The following is a 21,629-nucleotide window of genomic DNA, read 5'->3' on the forward strand; positions in this document are numbered from 1 at the left end:
TTGTGGCATTGAATTATTGATTTTTTATATTATTTTAAGAAACATGTGATTATAGTTAAGTTAATTAAAAAAAAAATTCACACATAAAAAATTTCTATTCTAAAAATAGAGTATGGTCAGTATAATATTATTTATTTAATTAAAAAATATTCCCCGTTATAAGCCAACTATAAATTATTAATGATAGCTACTTATTTAACTCTTGAAGCTAAAATAAAGTGATAAATAAAGGTTATCATTTATTTCGGTAATTTTTTTGTTTTAATCGATTATAATTTATGTTAAATTGAGATTAAAATGAATTGTAAATATATTACGTAACATTCTAACATGAGAATTTATAATTATTCCTCTCTTAAAAGAATTTCCGAAAACATGTTTCCAGATGTGAACGAGTAGTGGAGGTAAAATAAACTGTTCGCGTTGCCATCAAAACTCATAGACACAACGCGGAGGTACGTCCTACTATTAACATCTCATATTGATATCAACCGGCGTTCGTTAACCTCTTAATGTTTTATTATAGCTTATTAAGAATAGTGCGGTAAAAGTTTTAAATTCGTGCAAATAGTGTATTTGTATACGTGTATGTTTTTCTATTTGGTTTGAATCGATTTTTTTTAATTCGGTTGTATGGCTTTTGGAAGAAAAAACGAAGAATCTATTGGATTATTAAAAGGATCTTCCATCAAACAAGATGAGAAAACTAAATCTCACACAAAATACGGGTAATTTATTACTAATTGAAACGAATTTGACTCATACGTTATAAATAATACATATCGAATACTAAATTTAGTCGCCGTATAAGCTAAAGAATGATTAAATGATTAAATTAATTTTTCTGTGTTTTAATCAATTAATGAATTGAGAATATAAGAAAACAACAATTTATATATTTTATATATTTAAGTACGTATTTAGTGCCTATGCTTTAGTAAAGTTGCTGAATATTTTTAATTTTTTTCAAAATTAAAATCCGTCAAACCTTTAAGCTCCACCGTTTTGTCTAGCTTGTTTTAGATTGTCATTATTTGTAAGGTATGCAGCCCTCTTAATAGTATTGTTAATACTATTATTTTTGTATGTAAATACGTTGTTTCAATATTTTCAATGGGTACTTCATTTGCCTGAATGAACGACATTACAGGCATTTAAAAGAGGCGGTATTTTTTAATAAACTATGAAATAATACAGAATTCGATAAATTTCAAATCTAAAAAATATTTATTTCACAATTTAACTCAAACACATTTTCCATCGATTCGTTTAAGAATACAAACCCCTAATTATTTTCTAGTTATTTTTAGTAGATATATAATAATCAGTGGCATCTTTAGAATTTAATTTTCAGAGGAGGGATATATTTACTTAACAAACCCATTTGTAATGATTTATATCCTCATATTTACACATCACAACAGTTATAATATCGGGATATATTTTTATTTATATTCTTAATTACCATTTAGGTAATTTTTTTATTTATTTAAATTAATTAGTTATTGCAAAAATTATGCCTCAAAAAACTGGTCGTGATTGGAGAAATACGAAACGCAATGCTCTCCTTCACAATTCATACACAACTGAAATCATGCCCCTGTAAATAATAATTGATTTCATATTCTCAGAATACTCAAAATAACAGTTTAGATTTTTCTGCTGTGTCTTTTTGAATTCAAAGGTAGGTACACAAACAAACATTTTCTTTGGAGAAAAGAAAAATACAATTTTAAAATGCGGTTGACTCTATATAGTGCCATGGTATTTTGTTTTGTATTCAAATTTGATCTTTTTTTTCCACTTTAACCGAGATACATGGAAGGATTTGTTTAGTAAAATGTGATCTATTTTCTAACATATGTTAGAAAATAAAATAATAATAATAAAATTAAAATCGCTATAACACTAACGTAATTTTATCTATTCTTGAATCGTTTATTTAAAGAGATTAATTTATAAATAGATAAAAATTTCAAAAGTATGAATAAAAATATATAAAATAGTCCGGATGAGTTTTCACTGATGTTCATGGTGTGTGTTTGAAAAATAAATATATTATTTTGTTAATATAATTATGATTAGAGAATTTTATTTAAAAATTCTTAATATTTTCAAATGTCATCCTCATCTACACAATTTATGAATAGATAAGAAGTATTCTAAATTATTATTAGTCTAAATTCCAATTAAAATTAACTTAACTTACTGATTAATGATTATATAATAGTTAAGCATTTATAAGCTCATAATTCTACTTTATAAAATTAAGCAGATTTATAATTTGGAGTGTATATTTACATAAAAAAATATTTTTGGTTTCTGTTATTGGATATTATATTTCAAGTTGAATATTTTATAAGATCCGTTTTAGAAATTAATAAAAATAGACGGTGGGGTTTTAGAATTTAATATTTCTGCTTAACTGTCCCTTATAACTGATGATTTAAATAATATGTATTAAAATGTAATGTGGAAACGGGTTAGTTATAATTATAATTACTAACAAAGCTTCATTTCAAAAATGTAGAATGTATAATGTAATTAAGTACATACTCGTAATTCAGTTGCTTCTAATTTTCATCTTGATATTTGTTGTGTTTATAAATGAGGTTATTTTTAAAATCATTTATTGCGATAAAAATTATGTAATAAATGTTTGATCATGGAATTATGGAAGATAGCTTACATAACCTTTTAAAGTTATAAGATGATTTCTATATTTTTCATAGTGATTAGATAAATATAACAACTAAATTTTACATTTAATATCAACAATTAACAAATACATACATCAGTTATTACTGTAACTAGTGTTATCTTACATCATCGTTTAGAATTAAAACATTAAAACTGTAATTTTAAAATTTAATTATTTATAGTACTCATTATTAATTGTTGAAAAATTGTTAAAATTTTGGAAAGTTTTAAATACTTTTAACTACATATAATGAGATTGTTAGAAAAATTTAGATTTTAACCTTGAATTTACAAATAAAGTTTTTTTTTAATTTAACAAGTCTGGAGTAGGTACATTGTATTTTTTCACTTATGTCATACCATCGATCAGCGACCGATTATACTTAAATTGTAAATGTTACAATTTATGTATAATAAATATAAATGTACTAATTCAGTACTTTCCCAAGACCTTTTTATAGGGGAAAGGGTGAACTTTATGCATGTATTCACATTTATGTATTTTCTTAGTGTGTTATAAATAATAAATAACAAACAATTTGAAGAAAAAAAGGTCATGGGGCACAACTTCCCTATTTGCTCCTTCTTGTGGACGCCCCTGCCCTAATGCCTAACCTAAAAAATATATGGGACTATTCTCCACCATCTTGGTTTCTAAATTTACTTGTAATATGATGAAAATAATATTATACTATCTACGTATTAGATATGTAAATATTTGGCAATTTTTAAGTAATCATTATAATAAGTATCTGAATTTTAAATTAAAACCATTGTGCGAGTACAATAAAATATACATAAAATTTACTTTCTATAAAAGTGTCCATAGTTGAAAAAAATAGCACCACTCTTGAAAAGTTCACTCAACTGCACCAAAATTGAACCTTCTGTTCGCCAATGCCATCAATTAAATATAGCAATAATATATTAATATAGTAATATAATAATATATTTAAGGTATTTTTATTTTTAATGTTTTCAGCATTGTATTTAAACATTCATATTTAAATTTGTTTCAGAACTGTACGAAAAAATGAAGTCAAAAAATCTTCCATTGGTAGTCTGGTAATTTTTTAATATTTAAAATATGTACTTTCCATTGTATCTGCTACAATTATTAACCAATTTACATTAAACGAAAAAAAAAAATTACTAACCAAAAAAAAAGTACATTTCAACAACAATAATTATACATTCTGTATTGTAGTTTAAGTAGTACACAATGCTAAAAAAAGGTTCTTAAAATTATTATAAATATTAATGTATAGTGATCAGTAAGAAACATTTTATTTTAAGAAATCTAGGTTGGTGCTAATGGCGATACCAGCGGACATGAAATTCAAATATTTTTAAAATACCATTGCCAATATACAAGGCCGGATTAAGAGGGGGGGGGGTTTAGCCGGGGTGGTAGCTCCGGGGCCCAAATAATTTTAAGCCGATACATGTATTTTTATCTTACTAAAATTAGTAGTTTTATGGACACACATTTTACATACCTATTAATTTTATAATGCAATTGACAATTTGTGAAATAATTAAAAAAAATGTATTGCTCTGCGAGCGTAGCGAGCGACTTTGTAAAGCATGTTTTGTCAAAAGAGCCCATATAAAATTTCAGCCCTGGGACCTAATAGGTGTTTAATCCGGCCTTGCCAATATAGGTTACAGCCATACATTTTCACAGAACTTAAAGATAGTTTGTTACATAAAAATATGATAGATTAAAACATTGCTTTATTTCAAATAAACGTTACTTCTACATTTGTTTGAAATCAAACATCTTATTTTAAATAAATATGTGTATGAAGTATTTTCAAACTTGTCCGTACGCCACCCACTGTATCCACTGTTTTTTACCTAACTCTAACCATCACGATCAGCATCTTTAAATATATCCACCAATCCGACAGAGTAGACGAAGAACAGGTTTTACTAAAATGGTTTAGACGTACAGAGTGGTTCTCTCAACAGTTAAGTGGTTACTGAAGAAAATTTTCAACGAAGATCTTCTTTCTTTTATTGCGTAAACTTTGAATTTTTCAATGGTTAGCCTGTAGACATTTTTTCTCAAAACTTACATGAATAATTTTAAAAAACATTGTGTTCAGAGAAGAGTAATTTATTAAAATAGTGAATTTTATTTATATCTCTTTTGGCTCTTATAGTCTTATTCCAATTCTGAATACTTATTATAAATAATTAAATTGGTAATAAAACAATTTGCAAATATTCGATATACGAGATACTGAATGATAGATAGATATGATAGATACTGGATGTGTATTAAAACAGTTTAAAAAACAAATAGGTACATAATTATAATTATAATTATAATTTAAAATTACACAAATAACTAACAAGTCTCTCAGGGAATGATTAGTTATGAAAATTATATCAGAATCCTCGTTGGTTCAATTACGGTTACAAATAATAATAAATAGTATAAAAAATAAATTTTAGATTATATTATTATATTATAAATAATATAATTAAATTAGTGTTTGTATTTTTTCTGAATCGCTCTGTACAGTATACACTAGGAATACATGCAGACATATGATTATATAACTACGACCGCAACGGATATTTCAAAATTAATGTGTTTTCCTTGACCTCCCTTATTATAGTCGCAACGTCTTAAGAACGGGCCACACTATTGGCTGCTACTCGCCAGTTTTACTAGCAAACAGCAGCTGATAATGCGGTCACATGGTTTCTTGCTATTCAATAGCTTGGTATTCTACATTCAGCAAACATGTAGTCTGTGGTTCCATGTAAAAAATAACTAGTTAAACGATTGTCAAGGAAGATAAATATATCTATAATACTAATATATTTATATTTATTTTATAGCTAACTAGCTATATTTTCTTTTATTAGTATGTATATTATTAGAGTTTAGGACTTATTGCACACAAATTGTGTGAATGAAATATGCTTGTACATATGCACTTAAAATAACTGAAATATAAGCAAAAATAATCAAATTAATGTTTTTATAATAGAAATTATTTTATTTATTTTATTTTTTTATTGTAAAATTATTAAATTTTTTTACTTAGAAAATTTTTGGCAATAATAACTTTTTAAGTCAAAAACCATAATATTACTCTGTATAATCCATTTCATTTCATTCATTGTCTTCTCCTACAATTAAAAAAAGGTTTAGAAATATAAAAATGTAAAAAAATGACATGTTTATCTATAAAGTTGGATTAGACATTTTTTTTTTAAATTACCTATCAAATTTAAATGCACGGCATTAATTGGTCAACATATTTGTATTAATTAAAAACCAATGTTCCACATTTTCTGATGTTATTGGCACATATTTAAAATATACCAAGTCATTTAATTTTAAATCTTCAGGTAATCCTTGGAAACTTTCTTGGACTCCAAACAAAATTTTGGAAATTCTAACCCTTCTTTTTCTCCAACAGTTTCAATTTTTGTTTTTACCGTTTTTCCTTGTACGCCATAACGGCGTCAACAAAAGTTTTGAAATTTTTTAATGCCTATACTAGTTTTTAAGAAAAATTATTAATTTATTATTGAAAAATATTAATAAAAATTATATAATATTATAATATTATATATATATATTATAATTATAATAGTTATTTTATATTATGTTAAACCGCTGAGTTTTTTCGTCTGTGGGCGTTTAACATATTAAGGGTAAAACCATATTACTATTATTTAGCACTCGGACCTATGCATTTTTATTTTCGTTACATTGACATCAAATTGTGTTCGTTGCATTTCTTATATATCTCTGTGTGTATTATAATTTATAACCATCAGATTATTAAATTTGATATTAATAGTTTCAAATAATTTATTTACACACTACCAAGCAATTGTTTTTGTTATCTCTCTCTCTCTCTCTCTCTCTCTTTCTCGTCTCGTGGTCATAGTTGTCGTCGTTGCCGAGTTCGATTCACGAATCACGATTGACTGAAAAATAAACGTGCCCAATATTTTATTTTCAATCAATATGAGTGAAAAGTGCATACAAATGCATATATAGAAATAAATGAGTTGTTTGGGTTTATTTTTATATGAAGAAGGAATGGACGATAACATTTTACGAGAAAAATCAAAGCAATTAGTAAATATTTATAGTGTTTATAACGGAAACTTGAGAATGAGATTATACAATGAATAATAATGAAGTATTTTTCAGGAGATTAAAAATTATGTATGCACTGTTTTCTTCAATATTAACAGTATCGAAGTTAATCAATTCATTGCCTATTGTGGAAATAGCTTTAAAACTTTTTATATTTATACCATGTTTAAACTCTAGCGGAGAGAGATCCTTCTCAGTTTTAAAAAGAGTCAAAAACTACCAGAAACATAATTATCTAATGAAAATATATCATAGTTATCTCTTATATCTATAGTAAATATTTTCCTTAAAAGTATAGGTTGGAATGATATTATTAAAGAGTTTGCTGCACAGATAGCTAAAAAATAGTTGTAAATAATTTATATTGAAAAAATTTGTATTAAAATATTTATATTTAGTAACTACTAAAGTCTGTAAATTTAAAAACTACCGGTGTTACTATATGTTTATAAATATAAATTAATTAAACAATCTTAACAATGTTATTACTTGTTGTATACATAGTTATATATATACATGTACTATACATATATATACATATATATTTTGATTTGTGAAGGAGGTTGAAGGGTGAAATTTTAAAATCTGCCTCCATGCGGCAAATTTGTTAATCCGGCACTGTTTACAATAAATCCTTGCAATATTTTTATGTTTCCTTATAATTTCCTTACATTAAGAACACTATTTTATACAATTTTAAAAAGGCCTATGAAGGGGGGATCTGACTACAGATATAAATTATGAATACCCGGCCTTACCGTGGTTTAAATTGTTAAATTTATTAGCTGTTTGAGTATTGTTGTTTTTTTATGTTTTAAAAAAATCTGGCCGAGAAATAACGTTTGAGATTTTTAACACCTATAACCTTAAAAATTTAGGAAAATGAGTTACTGATTATGTACGCTTTACCCATGTGCAATTTTTTTAGTGTTAACCTATAAACTTAAAAGATATATAATAAAAAAATAATAATTTATGACAACAATTTTATTATAAAACCTGTATTTACTGTTGGTGCAAAAATAACTAAACCTATGGGTGTACTGACTCTGGAGCAGTCACATAAAATTGTCCATGTGAAAAATAATCTTATATAATAATCTCTTATATCGATCCCTGCAATTTTCAATCTTTGACCTTGAATTTTATTTATTATCATACCAAAACATACTTTGATAAAATACTGCATTCTCTTGAATTGGAATGGGTAATTTGATGATACCATTAATATTTAAGGAATAAAACGGATTCATATTTTGCAAACCCAGTTATAATATCAGCTTCCATTAGATTTTTTTAAAAACTAGTAGTACATAAACGTACTCTTATACATTATTTTGGTGAGCTAAGATTTCTTAGAATAATTACAGGAGTACTAATTTTGAATGTTAATAAATGTGGTGGAAATTCAGAAAAGTTGAGCGAATTGAGAAATTCAACTGGATAATTAACTGCATCATCTATTACAGTGCCTACTGAATTCACTGATCTGTATTTCATATTTTTTGCTTGGAAAGAGTCCAATAGTATTTTGTTTATTTACCTAACCTGCTGTATTATTTTTTTATGTCAAAATGGCCCTCTCGCATAACCAGTCAATTAATATTTCTTTAAGATATTCGATGCCAAGATATATTTTTTCTGTAAGTTCTTTTAAAGTTTATACAACTCTACTTAATCCTGTCGGTATAGTAATTTTTTCTTCACATTGTGGATATTATCCATCTCTTTTTTTTAAGAGTAGCTCAGAAAACTGCTCAGCAATCCTATTTCCTTTTAAATGTACTCACATATTTTTGGTTAAAGAAAAAAATTTCTATTTGAGGCTACAAATATGAAGACTTGATGCATACTGCAATTTTATTAACTTGAATTCTTCTAAGTACGACTGATAGAATTTGTTGAAAGTTTCAAACTAACAGTACTGTGATTCCTCCCATAAATAAATTTGAATTCTTCAGATCCTTCAGACAGTTGTATAAAGCCTCAAATAATTTCTTGCATATAAAAAATTATTTGAGGTTTTATACATCTTATAAGACATTGGACTTTTATCCAAAACAATGATCTTGCATTTTTTCAGAACTTTCGCCATATTAGATTGTTTATTAATATTTTACGTTGGAGTATCGATGGTAGATATTAAGATTGAGTAGTAACTTGAAAGTAGAATGAACTTCTGCATATAAAAGTGTAGCAGCAAATCCTGATGATGCAAGTGCAATTGCAAATTATTAATTTTTATATAATTATTAAGTGATTTCCATCTAGATTCAAAACAAAGTTGACAACTGACTGCTATTATTATTAATAAAAATTTATTTTTGTCGATTTCAACCCCTTAAATTCTAAATTTTGAAAAATCCTTTCTTAGTGCACGGTGAAATTATAATATTAATGTATACTAAAAATGTCAAGTCGGTAACTAATAGATTCTTAATTTAAAGCAGTGGTGGAGCGTATACGCGAGTACACGGTATATAACGACTTCTCCGTTTTTTAGTTGATGCAAATACTTATTGAATAATTTGTGATACGCAGGACAAGCAGGTTAGGCAGGTTTACGGGTATACTAGCTATAATAAAAACTTTAGTGCTTTAAACTATATTAACAAATTTTGACATTTTATATATACAAAAATCAAAAATACCAAACATATTTTGTAGCTATCATTTTTATTAGGAATGGTTATTATTTTTACATTTTACTATTTTTAATTTTATTGCAGAAAAATATAGTGTAAAAAGCCGTTACACTGCCAACAATAATGACGCTACAATAGTTTTAAATTGCATTTTATTTATTTAAAATAATTTGGATCTTTATGTTGTTAGTTAATATTAATCATTATGATCGAAAAAATGGGGAATGAGTAGAAATCAGGGGCGGCTCCAGGGGGAGGGGGCTAAGGACCGCCCCACAAGTCTGTACCATATTTATAAAAAAATATATATTGTTAACAAAAAATGCATATTATAATATGGACTATTATACGACACGCACAAGTATGTAGATAAAGCCATAGGCGTGCGCAGACTTTGTCCTTAGGGGGCCAAAGATTCTTGTACTAAAGACTACTAGTATAATTAAATATTTACATTTTATAAATTATTTATTTAATTCAATATGCAAATATAAAAATAAATACTATTTATACTTACACAATTTATGTCTAAGAAATCCTTAGTTACATATTATTATACTATTTACAACTCCATCCTTCTGTCCACGGGAATAAGGTTTTTGAATGCATCAATTACATCTTTAATTTTTATATTATATGCAAGTTCTGATTAGTCTGATTAATAACTAATAACTTTATTACATTTATTCACAGATATCAATTTTATACTATAAGATTAAAACTGGCTTTACTTTATTCATGTAAAAATGTTCGCTATAATATAGATATACATTTATTAAAGAAAAAGTCAGAGTTCGCAAGGGGGGCCGTGTCCACCCGGCCACCACGTGTGCACGTCTATGAATAAAGCCATAAAGGTATGACGGTGTAATACACCTATACACCGAGTGTATACGATGTACCTACTATCTATAATATGAAGAACTAATAAGGCTATAAATAAACTATATCTATTAATATAAAATATACTATGGTATGATACTATGATATTATTATTTTATAATCGAAACATGAATTGCGTAGTACACATTTCTGTACGGAATAAATTGTTGAATTCTTTTTGTTATAAGATTTTGTAAAATTATAACTTGCCTAACTAGGGGGGGGGGCTAACCAAGGCTCTGGAGCCGCTCCTGGTAGACATTTACTCCATTCACCCTTTTTACATATAATTAACATACACTCAAGACTTTTGTTAGGACTACATTATTGATTTTAAATATATTTCAATTTTAAAGTACCTATTTTAGAAATAATGAGTAGCATATCTTGCTTTATTTTTATTAATTCATTATATAAAATTAATTGACTTCGTACTTATTATAACTAAAATATCTCTAGTATTTTTAATATGATGTTTTCAAAATCATAGAATAGAGTTTTTAATTTTAATTTATATATACACATAAGTATATATTGATATACAATATACAATGTAATGTTAAATATTAAATTATTTTTACTGTTGAATAAAAATTAAAATAGAAAAGAAAACTATACATGTAAATTTCTGTATTTCACCAAAGAATATCTCTAATATTAACTATTAATGATAATAATTTGAAATTTTCTAGTTTCGATATGCAAGCAAAGGTGATGTGGCACTTATGTGCATTGGTATTATATGCTCTGCTCTACATGGATCAAGTTTTCCAGTGTTGGCATTGGTATTTGGTCAAATGACCAATACTTTCATCAAACAAGCATCAGTAAGTATATTAATTCAGTGTAGTAAAAATTAAATAATGAATAATTTAATAGTATAATTAGTATATTATTATGGTTGTACATTTTATTTTACCTACTTATATACAACTAAACAGTTATATTTGTGTTACTTCAGCGTTTAAGGATGTAAGGGTGTAAAAATATTATATAAATTCTACTTTTCTTGTACAAAAAAACCAATATCTTCCTTATTATATGTCTATCTATGATGTCTAATATATTATAACAAATTTCAAAAAATTTGACAATTTAATTCATATTTATTATTTTTATTAATACTTACAGGTTTCTTCAAGCGGGTCATCAACTTTAGTGTCTTCTACTTATAATATTCCCGAATTATTAACTCAGAATGACTCACAGGTTAATATTCCACTAACAACTGTTGGGGACGCATCAGACCTCGTTCATAGTAATCCATTTAATTCGCCATCTAGTTATGTAGACATTCTAAGCTCAACTAATGCAATAACTCAATCACCTTTAAACGGTGAAAGTTCTACTCTTGGAGCATTTTTTATGTCAGAAATGGAAAGACTTAGCACAGTTAAATCTATTACAGGATTAAATTTTGAGTAGGTCATGAAGGAAAATCTGATTAAATATGTATTTAAATTGTTTTATAATTATAGACATACAACAATGAGTCTTAATAAAACAAGTGGATCTTCCAGCGATAGTGCATTAAGCCCTGAAGAATTTTATGATTACATGACAACATTTTCATTATATTACTTATACATTGGATTAGGAGTATTAGTTGCTGCATTCATTCAAGTACAGTTTTTAAAGTATAGTTGAAATCTCAGATGAAGCTAGTTATTTTGTTTTCAGACTTTGTGTTGGGAAATTGCTTGTGAAAGACAAGTTCACCGGTTGCGAAAAATCTTCTATCGCCAAATACTTAGACAAGAAATTAGTTGGTATGACTTAAGTGATGATGGAGATTTAACAACAAAACTATCAGAGTATGAATTTATTTAAAAATGTATATTAATTAATATATTACTAAGAAAATATCTACTATGTATTTTACTTCATTAGTGACTTGGAAAGAGTTCGTGAGGGAATCGGTAGTAAATTTAGTATGGTTACACAATACTCGAGTACTTTTTTTACTGGTCTTATAATTGGATTTTGTGTCAATTGGAGATTGACTTTAATTATAATTTGTGTTGCACCATTTTTAATTGCTGTTTCTGGAGCCCTCGCTATAGTAAAGTATTATGTTAAAAATCATTTGTAGTAATTAATCTTGTTTTATTTTAGATTTCATCAGGTACAGCAGCTAGAGAACAAGCTAAATATGCTTTAGCCGGAGCCATAGCTGAAGAAGTTTTATCAAATATTCGGACAATAGCAGCATTTGGAGGAGAACTTAGGGAATCTAAAAGGTAATTTGTTTAAATTGGTAAAAACTTATATTATTCTTACAAAATGTAACTATAAACTAATTTTTTAGATATGAGCTAGCTATTGAAGAAGGTCGAAAATTAGCCATGAAAAAATACTTTATATTTGCAATATTATTGGGTTCTGTATTTGTAATAATGTATACAGCATATGGCATAGCATTCTGGTATGGTTCAAACTTAATTGTTGAAGGAATTTCAACACCTGGAAGCATATTTACAGTAAATTCTTATTATAATTATGAAAAAACATTTGTTATTATTTTAATTGATGTACATAGGTTTTCTTCAGTGTAATGGCTGGAGCATTTTCTGTGGGCAATGCTTTGCCATTTATAAACTCAGTAAGCATAGCTATTGGTGCTGCATCAACTATATTCAATATAATCGATAGCAAACCTAATATCGATCCTTATTCGTCTAAAGGTAAAAAGATTAATAAAATTCAAGGAAAAGTTGAATTTAAAGATGTAAGCTTTACTTATCCAACAAGAAATACTGTATCTGTAAGTAATATATACAATTATTTAAGAAATAATAATAATTAATAAATAATTAACTAAAATTCATTTATAATAAAGGTTTTGAATAAATTATCATTAACAATAGAACCTGGCCAAACTATTGCATTGGTTGGTTCGAGTGGAGGTGGTAAAAGTACAGTTGGAAGTTTGTTATTACGTTTTTATGATCCCACAGAAGGCCAAGTCAGTACAACTTAATGAATTTATTTTAAAACTTAAGTACATAATCATTTTATACTATAGGTTTTACTAGATGACATCGATTTAAAATCGTTAAATCTACATTGGCTTCGTACAAATATTGGAATTGTATCTCAAGAACCAGTTTTATTTGGTGTTTCCATTGCTGATAACATTCGTTATGGCCAATCAGATTGTACTAGACAAGATATTATAGCTGCTGCAATGACAGCGAATGCACATAGTTTTATCATTAAATTACCTAAGGTTAATAAGTGTTATTATCTTATATAATATTATCTTATTTCTGTACTAACTTTTAAAAATGTATAGGGATATGATACATTAGTAGGTGACAAGGGTTCACAACTTTCTGGTGGTCAAAAACAAAGAATTGCCATTGCAAGAGCTTTGGTCAAAGATCCAAAATTATTGTTGTTGGATGAAGCTACTTCAGCATTAGATGCACAAAGTGAAGGGATTGTACAAGAAGCTTTAGAGAAAGCACAAAAAGATAGAAGCACTATTATAATTGCTCATAGATTATCCACAATAAGAAATGTTGATGTTATTTATGTTTTACAAGTATTCTATATACATTTTTTATATTATTATATCCATACAGGCTATTTTATTATGAACATAATTATATAGAATGGAAGTGTCGTGGAATCTGGAACTCATGATATTTTGATGGAGAAAAATGGTATATATTCAAATTTAGTAAATGCACAAATGAAACAAGAATATGATCAAGAAAATAAAGAAGACTGTGATTTAGAATCTGATGACGAATTGGAAAATTTTGAATTAGATGGTAAAAATATAAATATAAAATCTACTACGCCGTCACCAGCAAGACAAAATAAAAAACGACAAATCAGTTTAAAAGTATAGTAATATATTTTAATCATGCCTCATACCTTCATTATTTTTAATATTTTTTTTTTTTTTTAATTTTTTGTTAGAGTCCAGAACTTGAACCTCATTATGAAGATGATAATGTTGAAACTGACGAAAATACTGAGTAAGTAATAAATAATGAATGTAGTATATAGTATAATGTAGTAATAATGTAATGGTAGTTTCCATTAATTTTATAATGTATGTATCAGGTGTGGCTTTGGTTCTTTGCCTGGGGGAAGGCAATATTTTTTGGTAGGTATATGCAGGGATGTATTTTAGGGCGGGAGAGGGGTACCACCACACATTTTTTTGTATTTAAGAAGATGTAGCATTTTTTTGTAACCATCCATTTTCATTCGTCAATCAAAACATTTTAATATTTTAAGATTTTGTATAGTGATCACAAGGCAATTTTTATTTTCATGATAATATTATCATAAGTTGACCGTGTAAAATCCATAGATAATTAATATTATCTTTCTTGAAAAATTGTACAAAACGTGTGTAGAGGTGGTAATAAAACTTTACCTGGGGCGTCAAAACTCTAAATACGTCTCTGGGTATATGTATTTATACTATAATAAAATTAGTCAGCATTATACAAATAAATATTACATGCACACATATACAATATATATATAAATTTTACATAATTCATCAATGAAAATATTGAACATATAAATATTAAGATGTCTTGAGGGGACATGGCCCCATTTTCCCACCCCTATAAAATACCACTAAATGTCTATTAAATAATTTACAACACCTATAATGATATATCATATTACTATTATAATTTCATATATAGATATAGGTTTATCAACTCAAGTTAAATTATTTTTTGTTAGAGTCCAAACTGAAACTGACAAAGAAACAGAAACAAAACCAAAAAATATATCAGTTATAGAAAAATGTATTGAACCCGAAAAGTTATTCTCAGATAGTTTTATCACTGAAGATACTGATGGCCGTAAAGTGAATGTTACTAGAAAAATATCTTCACGTAAAATGAAACGAATTACCTACTCAGATCTAGTAATTTTTATTGTTGAGGAAAATTAATTATTATAATTTATTATTTTTAAAATGGTTTTTTTATTTATAGGATAGTACAGATAGTGAGCTAGATAAATCATCTGGTTATCTTCCAAGCAGAGGAAGTATTTTAATAAGACAAATTAGTCAACCTGACGATTATTCTCAGTTAGTTTGTATTATTCACAGTTTTTAAGTTAATATAATTATTAACTATAGCATTTTATTGTGTTAGATGGGAGACGTCCGACCTAGATAACCTAATAGATTATAATCAACCTGCAGATTTTGCTATGTCTTCTAGAAAAGGTTATCAGTATATTAAGGGACAAAAAGTAAGACATATAACATTATAAAATATCACAGTCTTAAAACTTATAAGTTGAAAGTAATAAAATCTTATAACTATCTTGATAAAATAAATATTTACTATTATTTTAGAATGAATTTGATGAGATTGGAATGAAAGAATTACTTAAATTTAATAGCAAAGAATGGCCATGGTTAGTAATTGGTTTTACTGGTTGTGCTCTAACTGGTGCTATTATGCCAGTGTTTGCTGTTTTTTATGGCCAAGTGTTTGCTGTAAGTTCACCAAAATAAAACTAAAATAACATATGATTTTATCTTTTATGTTTAGACTTTCACTCTCAAAGGAGATGCATTATTACAAGAAGCATCTTTTTGGTCTAAAATGTTTGTTGTATTGGCTTTGCTATCAGGATTAGCATGGTGGATGCAAGTAAGTCAAGTTAACTAAGTTCCGAAAATTTCAATTTATTAATATATTTACTTTTAGACTATTGGACTAACTACTGCAAGTGAAAAACTTATTATGCGCATGAGAGTACAAGCATTTGAAAATATATTGCGACAACCAGTATATTGGTTTGATTTGAAAAGTTCATCGCCTGGTAATCTTATCACTAGATTAGCTAGAGATGCTCCACTAGTAAAATCTGTAAGTATAATTTTAAATAAAACCAATAAAATTATAAAAAAATCTTATTTTAGTATGATTTTTATTCTAGGCTGCTGGCTTAAGAGCTGGCCAAGTGATATCAGCCCTTGTAACATTGTCGGCTGCATTAGTAATTGCATTTGCTTTTGGTTGGAAATTAGCTATAGTTTTAGTTTTTGGCGTTCCAATCATTGCCGGAGCTGCTTATAAACAGTTGATGCTTGTACGAAAAAGTCAAAAACGAGATTCTGAATGTATGGATGAAGCTGGTCGGGTTAGTAAATCAACTGTTAAATACATAATATATTATAAATATATTAATAGATTCAATAATTCTTGTCAATTCTTGTCTGGTAGTATTTAATTAATATTCTTATGAAGGATTACTTTTTCAAATTTTAAATATAAATATTTTCTAGATTGCATCTGAAACTGTTTCAAGTATAAAAACAGTTCAAGGCTTAGCACAAGAACTTATGTTTGTGGCTTTGTATGAAAATAGTTTAGAAGAGCCATTTGTAACTGCTAAAAAACAAGCAGTTTCATATTCAGTTATGTATGCTGTTTCCCAGGCAGTTATATATGGTATGTATTCAGTTGCTTTTAGATATGGAGCATATTTAGTGGAAATTGGAGAGATGACAGCCACAGATATATATAGGTAAGCCAAATTATATTTTGTTATTCAATTACATTGTTAAAATTAATTTGTTTAGAGTATTCTTTGCTTTGGCCTTTTGTGCTGCATCGGTTGGTCAGTCATCAGCTTATCTTCAAGATTATGCCAGAGCTAAAAATGCAACAATTCTTATTTTTCAACTTATTTGGAAAAAATCAGAAATAGATCCTTTATCAATTTCTGGATCAAAACCTGTAAAGCTATATTTACATTATAATATAACATGCTATATTCATTAAAGAATGTAAAATTATAGGAAATAAAAGGAAAAGTGCATTTCAAAGATGTAAGGTTCAAATATCCATCTCGACCTAATGCACGTGTTCTACGAGGTCTCAGTTTTACAGTTGAGCCAGGAAAAACATTAGCAATAGTTGGCGAATCTGGATGTGGTAAAAGCACTGTTGTATCTTTGCTTGAACGTTTCTATGACCCATCTAAAGGAGTAATTGTAGGTTTTTGCAATATTGTATTTATTAATTTAATACAAATTAAATCAGTAAAAGTATCATAGAAAAATATTTAAAATTTAATTTATTTTTAGGAAGTAGACGATCATGATATACGTGCGATGAATTTATGTCATTTAAGGAAAAATATTGGAATCGTTACTCAAGAGCCAATACTGTTTAACTGTTCCATAAAAGATAACATATTATATGGCGTAGGTGATAGAGAAGTCACCATGGATGAAATTATTGATGTTGCTAAAAAAGCAAATATTCATAATTTTATAACATCAACTCTTGCTCAAGTAAACAATAATAATTAAGTCAAGGCTTTGCACCCGAATAATTTTTTCGGGTTTCAGGTTTCGGGTGTAGAATATATTCGGGTGTTCAAACATCGCAATACAACATTTAAACAAACGTTTGGGTGTTAATAACCGTTATTATTCGGGTTATTATTAGTTAATACGGGTGTTAAGTAGTCATGGAAAAATATTATTTTTCATTGGTGAAGGGCAGTGGGGAGGCTGAGCCCCCCTCCACTAATGAAATATTTATATTTTTTTACCTGCCTATGTAATAAAATATCAATTTGTTATACAACTGTGCAACAGTTTTTTAGACCAAACTCTCATTATGTTAATTTCAAGCAATGGTGAAACTACGATTTATTTTCGGGGAAGAGGGGGTTATTTTATATGTGTATGAAGCTTATAAATTATAATATCTATTAAAATTAAAAATACTAACACTATGTCCTACTCCTAGTTAGTGCGGGCATATAGTAAGCGACAAAAAACAAACTATTTTGTATTCTGCATTTGTGTTTGTGGAATAGGCGGAAATCGGGAGGAAGGTATTGAGGGGACTAAGCCCCCCAGAAATATAAAGTACAAGTCTTAGCCCCCTAGCTCTAAAAAATTTTAAGTGACTAAAAATACAATAATTATTATAATTGTAAAATGCATTTTTAATAACCGAATTAAAAAAAATATTCTGTGATAAAAATAAAATCCTATTCGTAAGATTTTACAAACTTCTTGTCATGACTTGGAACGATCGCAATTAATGTAATATTAATAATACGTAATAATACCCGTATAGGTTGTTTAATTTAATTAATTTAATTTAATTTAATTTCTGTTTAGAATACCTACTCCAAAAATGTTTAAGATAAGGCACCTAATTGTTTTTTGTTTAAATTGTTGATTAAAAATGTCAAATTATCAAAGTTCGTAAATTGACTTGTTGAAATAAATAATTGCGCACAGTGGTCTCTATAGGTGTAATAAGCAAATAATGCTCAGTCCCCCCCCCCCCACAAATTTCACCAAATTTTCGCTTTAGGTTTGTGGTGCGTGCACATGCTAAAAATGCACTAGCTAGAACATAGCGTAATACAAAAATAATAATAATTTGTACTTATGAATGTTACGCTGAAATTATTACACCAAAAAAATTGACAATTCACGCCATAAACATAAACGATGTACTAAACGCCATACACTGAACAAATACGAATAACCCGAACAACAATTTAGGTAATCATATGCTAGGTATCAATTATATTTCAGACTTACAGTATTGCAATAAATAACGTCTCTGTGATTCATAGAAGACCCTATTACCTATTAAATTATAATAATACGAAGTATCCGCTTGAGATAATTTTAAAAATAGTATCCCAGTTGCTTACACTTGAACATTCAACATACCATACCATTCATGCACACCTGTCAATATGATATATTGCTATTGTCTTTATTTAGATAAATTTAGATTAACAATTTCATATATTATTTGTGAAATTATTCCTGTGAATAATAACTAATTACAAAATTGAAATAACCACAAAAAATACATACAAAATGATATGTTACATAAAGATTGTAAAATAAAAAATTATTCGGGTTTCGGGTTAAAACCAATATTTTATTCGGGTTTTGGTTAATTCGGATATTTAAAAAAAAAAAAATCATTCGTGTTATATGGGTTTTGGGTATTTGATTTTTTAAGGGTTTTTAGGGGTGTTACGGGTTCGGGTTAATTTGGGCGCAAAGCCCTGAATTAAGTATTTTAAAACAACACGTTTCAACAGCATCAATAATAATTTTCAGAGGTATGATACGCTGGCTGGAGATCGCGGTAGTCAACTATCTGGTGGACAAAAACAACGAATAGCTATTGCACGTGCATTAATAAGAAATCCCAAAATCCTCTTATTAGATGAAGCTACATCAGCTTTAGACACTGAAAGTGAAACAGTAGGTTAAATTTCATTTGAATTAGGTTCATTAATTTAAATTATGTTAATTGTATAATAAAGGTTGTGCAAGAAGCATTGGATGCAGCTCGTAAAGGTCGTACATGCATTGTCATTGCCCATCGACTTTCTACAATACAGTCAGCTGATTCTATAGCTGTAGTTCATAATGGTAAAATTGTTGAACAAGGTAATCACGAAGAACTGAAGTCCTTAAAAGGATATTATTATGAATTAATCAAACGTCAAGAAGAATCATCTGAATAACCTTTGCCCCAAGCATAATTTATAAAAAATTAAACAAATAAATTAAGATGATCTGGTAATTATATAGTTGAATTATTTTGTTCAAGTTGATTTAATCGTGGTAAATGAAGAATTTATTTTACTCTGTTTTATAAATTGTAATTTTTAATGCATAAAAATATTTTTGAATTTAATATTAATACATTTTTTTTTTTGCTTTTTGATTTATAAATTATACTAAAGTATAATAATTGAATACATTTATTAAAATATTAAATTGTCTAATTAAAAATTCTATAAATGTAGGTACTTATATATTTACTTTCGCAGTGATTCACTATAAATTATTGTCATATTTTTTCTATCTACTAAATGTAAATATAATTTAATATAGCCATTATAACTCGATACAGCATAATGAATATATATTACATAGATAGTATAAATAAGGACTGAAATATAGTTTATATAACATTTTATCAGTAAAGATAATTTATTTAATAAATAAACTAATAATTTAAGTAATTTATTGAAAATATTTAATTATAAATAAAATCAATTATAAGTACATTATTTTACTAACTTGTGATTTTCAATGTATTTATATTTTTTATTTGTTCTAAAAATGTATTAAGAAAATATTAAATATCAAGTGTATTTTAAATTACTCAACTGTGTTCAATTTTATAATTTTCAATAAGTGTTTATTGTAATTATATTTTAACAAAATATATTACTGTTTTAAATTATTTTACCAAAGAAATAACCTTAAGTTTTATAAATTTGAAGTTTGATTTTAAAAATTGAGCTAATTTATTTTAATTTGAAACTTTTGGCATTAGCAATAGTATAAAAAAATTATTAATCTATTATAATTGATAATTAAGTTAATTTAGTGTTGGAAAATATCTATATGAAGCCAATTGTAAATTTACTATATTATTTAATAATTATTAAATTATCATTTGGTGGGTACAAACATTTAGAGAAAATATTACTGCTTTCTACCTCTGTTGATGTTATGAAACGACCTACGTCCTATAAAGCAGAAAAAGCGCCCTGTAAACTCATAATGTTAAAATAAAATAAAAATTTAAAAAGTTTTTTATAGTATCCGAACAATTCATAGAATTATATAATTCAAACATCTTCAAATCAGCAACAATCAAACATTTGATCTATGAACACAATAATCAATGAACTATAAATATATAGTTGTTTGATTATATTTATTGTGGCTAAATACTTCAATAAAAGTGAATAATACGAGTATACGTTTCATAATGATAAAAATGTTATGCATTTTGACATTTTGGCGTATTTTTTCTCTTATAAAAATTAGATTACTACATAATCCGAATTATTTTAACATTAATCAATAGCGGTTAATGTTAAATATTGTACATTGAAATGTATGTAAAATTGTTGTTAACATTCTGTATGCATTCTTGTAAAGCACTCGAATAAAAAGTATTTGAATAAAAGTATTCAAATACTTTTAAAGTAAGCAAATACACATTTTAAATAGTTTTGAAAAAATACTTAGACATAATAAATTAAATATTTTATAAGTATATCTGTATTTAAAATCAAATACTAATTTCAGGGGCGTCCACACGGTGCGGCATGTATTTCCTGATTTGTTTTAAAGCTATAATAATAATAATATATTATTCATAAATACTATAGAGTTGTGTCATTTTTGATGGGCAACGAAATACACGAGATCAGCAGGTGATCTATATTTTTGAATCTTAAAAAACATA

The 21,629-nt window shown here is 26.9% G+C and overlaps 1 protein-coding gene across 1 annotated transcript; it reads left to right on the forward strand.

The window, feature by feature from the left end:
* Positions 1 to 391: 391 nt before the first annotated feature.
* LOC112689011 (multidrug resistance protein 1-like) lies at positions 392 to 20,042 on the forward strand. The gene is made up of 28 exons (XM_025562502.1): positions 392 to 728; positions 3,720 to 3,765; positions 11,055 to 11,189; positions 11,494 to 11,783; positions 11,841 to 11,985; positions 12,043 to 12,176; positions 12,253 to 12,424; positions 12,478 to 12,602; positions 12,671 to 12,842; positions 12,902 to 13,126; positions 13,202 to 13,327; positions 13,388 to 13,591; positions 13,658 to 13,909; positions 13,979 to 14,215; positions 14,293 to 14,351; positions 15,079 to 15,265; positions 15,336 to 15,433; positions 15,501 to 15,600; positions 15,707 to 15,850; positions 15,906 to 16,007; positions 16,065 to 16,226; positions 16,297 to 16,500; positions 16,646 to 16,887; positions 16,943 to 17,099; positions 17,162 to 17,356; positions 17,450 to 17,659; positions 19,472 to 19,618; positions 19,681 to 20,042. The coding sequence occupies exons 1-28, from the start codon at positions 634 to 636 to the stop codon at positions 19,882 to 19,884; spliced, it is 4,569 nt and encodes a 1,522-aa protein (XP_025418287.1). The 5' UTR covers positions 392 to 633; the 3' UTR covers positions 19,885 to 20,042.
* The last annotated feature ends 1,587 nt before the right edge of the window (positions 20,043 to 21,629 follow it).

The sequence above is a fragment of the Sipha flava genome, unplaced genomic scaffold, assembly GCF_003268045.1.
Source record: "Sipha flava isolate LNK unplaced genomic scaffold, YSA_version1 111_pilon_pilon, whole genome shotgun sequence".
NCBI lineage: Eukaryota > Metazoa > Arthropoda > Insecta > Hemiptera > Aphididae > Sipha > Sipha flava.

What these genes read in the sequence shown, in the direction of transcription:
- LOC112689011 (XM_025562502.1), top strand. Translation starts at nt 634, where the DNA reads ATGGCTTTTGGAAGAAAAAACGAAGAATCTATTGGATTATTAAAAGGA. An exon ending in GTATGGATGAAGCTGGTCGG is followed by an intron (nt 16,501 to 16,645) that starts GTTAGTAAATCA and finishes AATATTTTCTAG; the next exon opens with ATTGCATCTGAAACTGTTTC. An exon ending in TAGACACTGAAAGTGAAACA is followed by an intron (nt 19,619 to 19,680) that starts GTAGGTTAAATT and finishes TGTATAATAAAG; the next exon opens with GTTGTGCAAGAAGCATTGGA.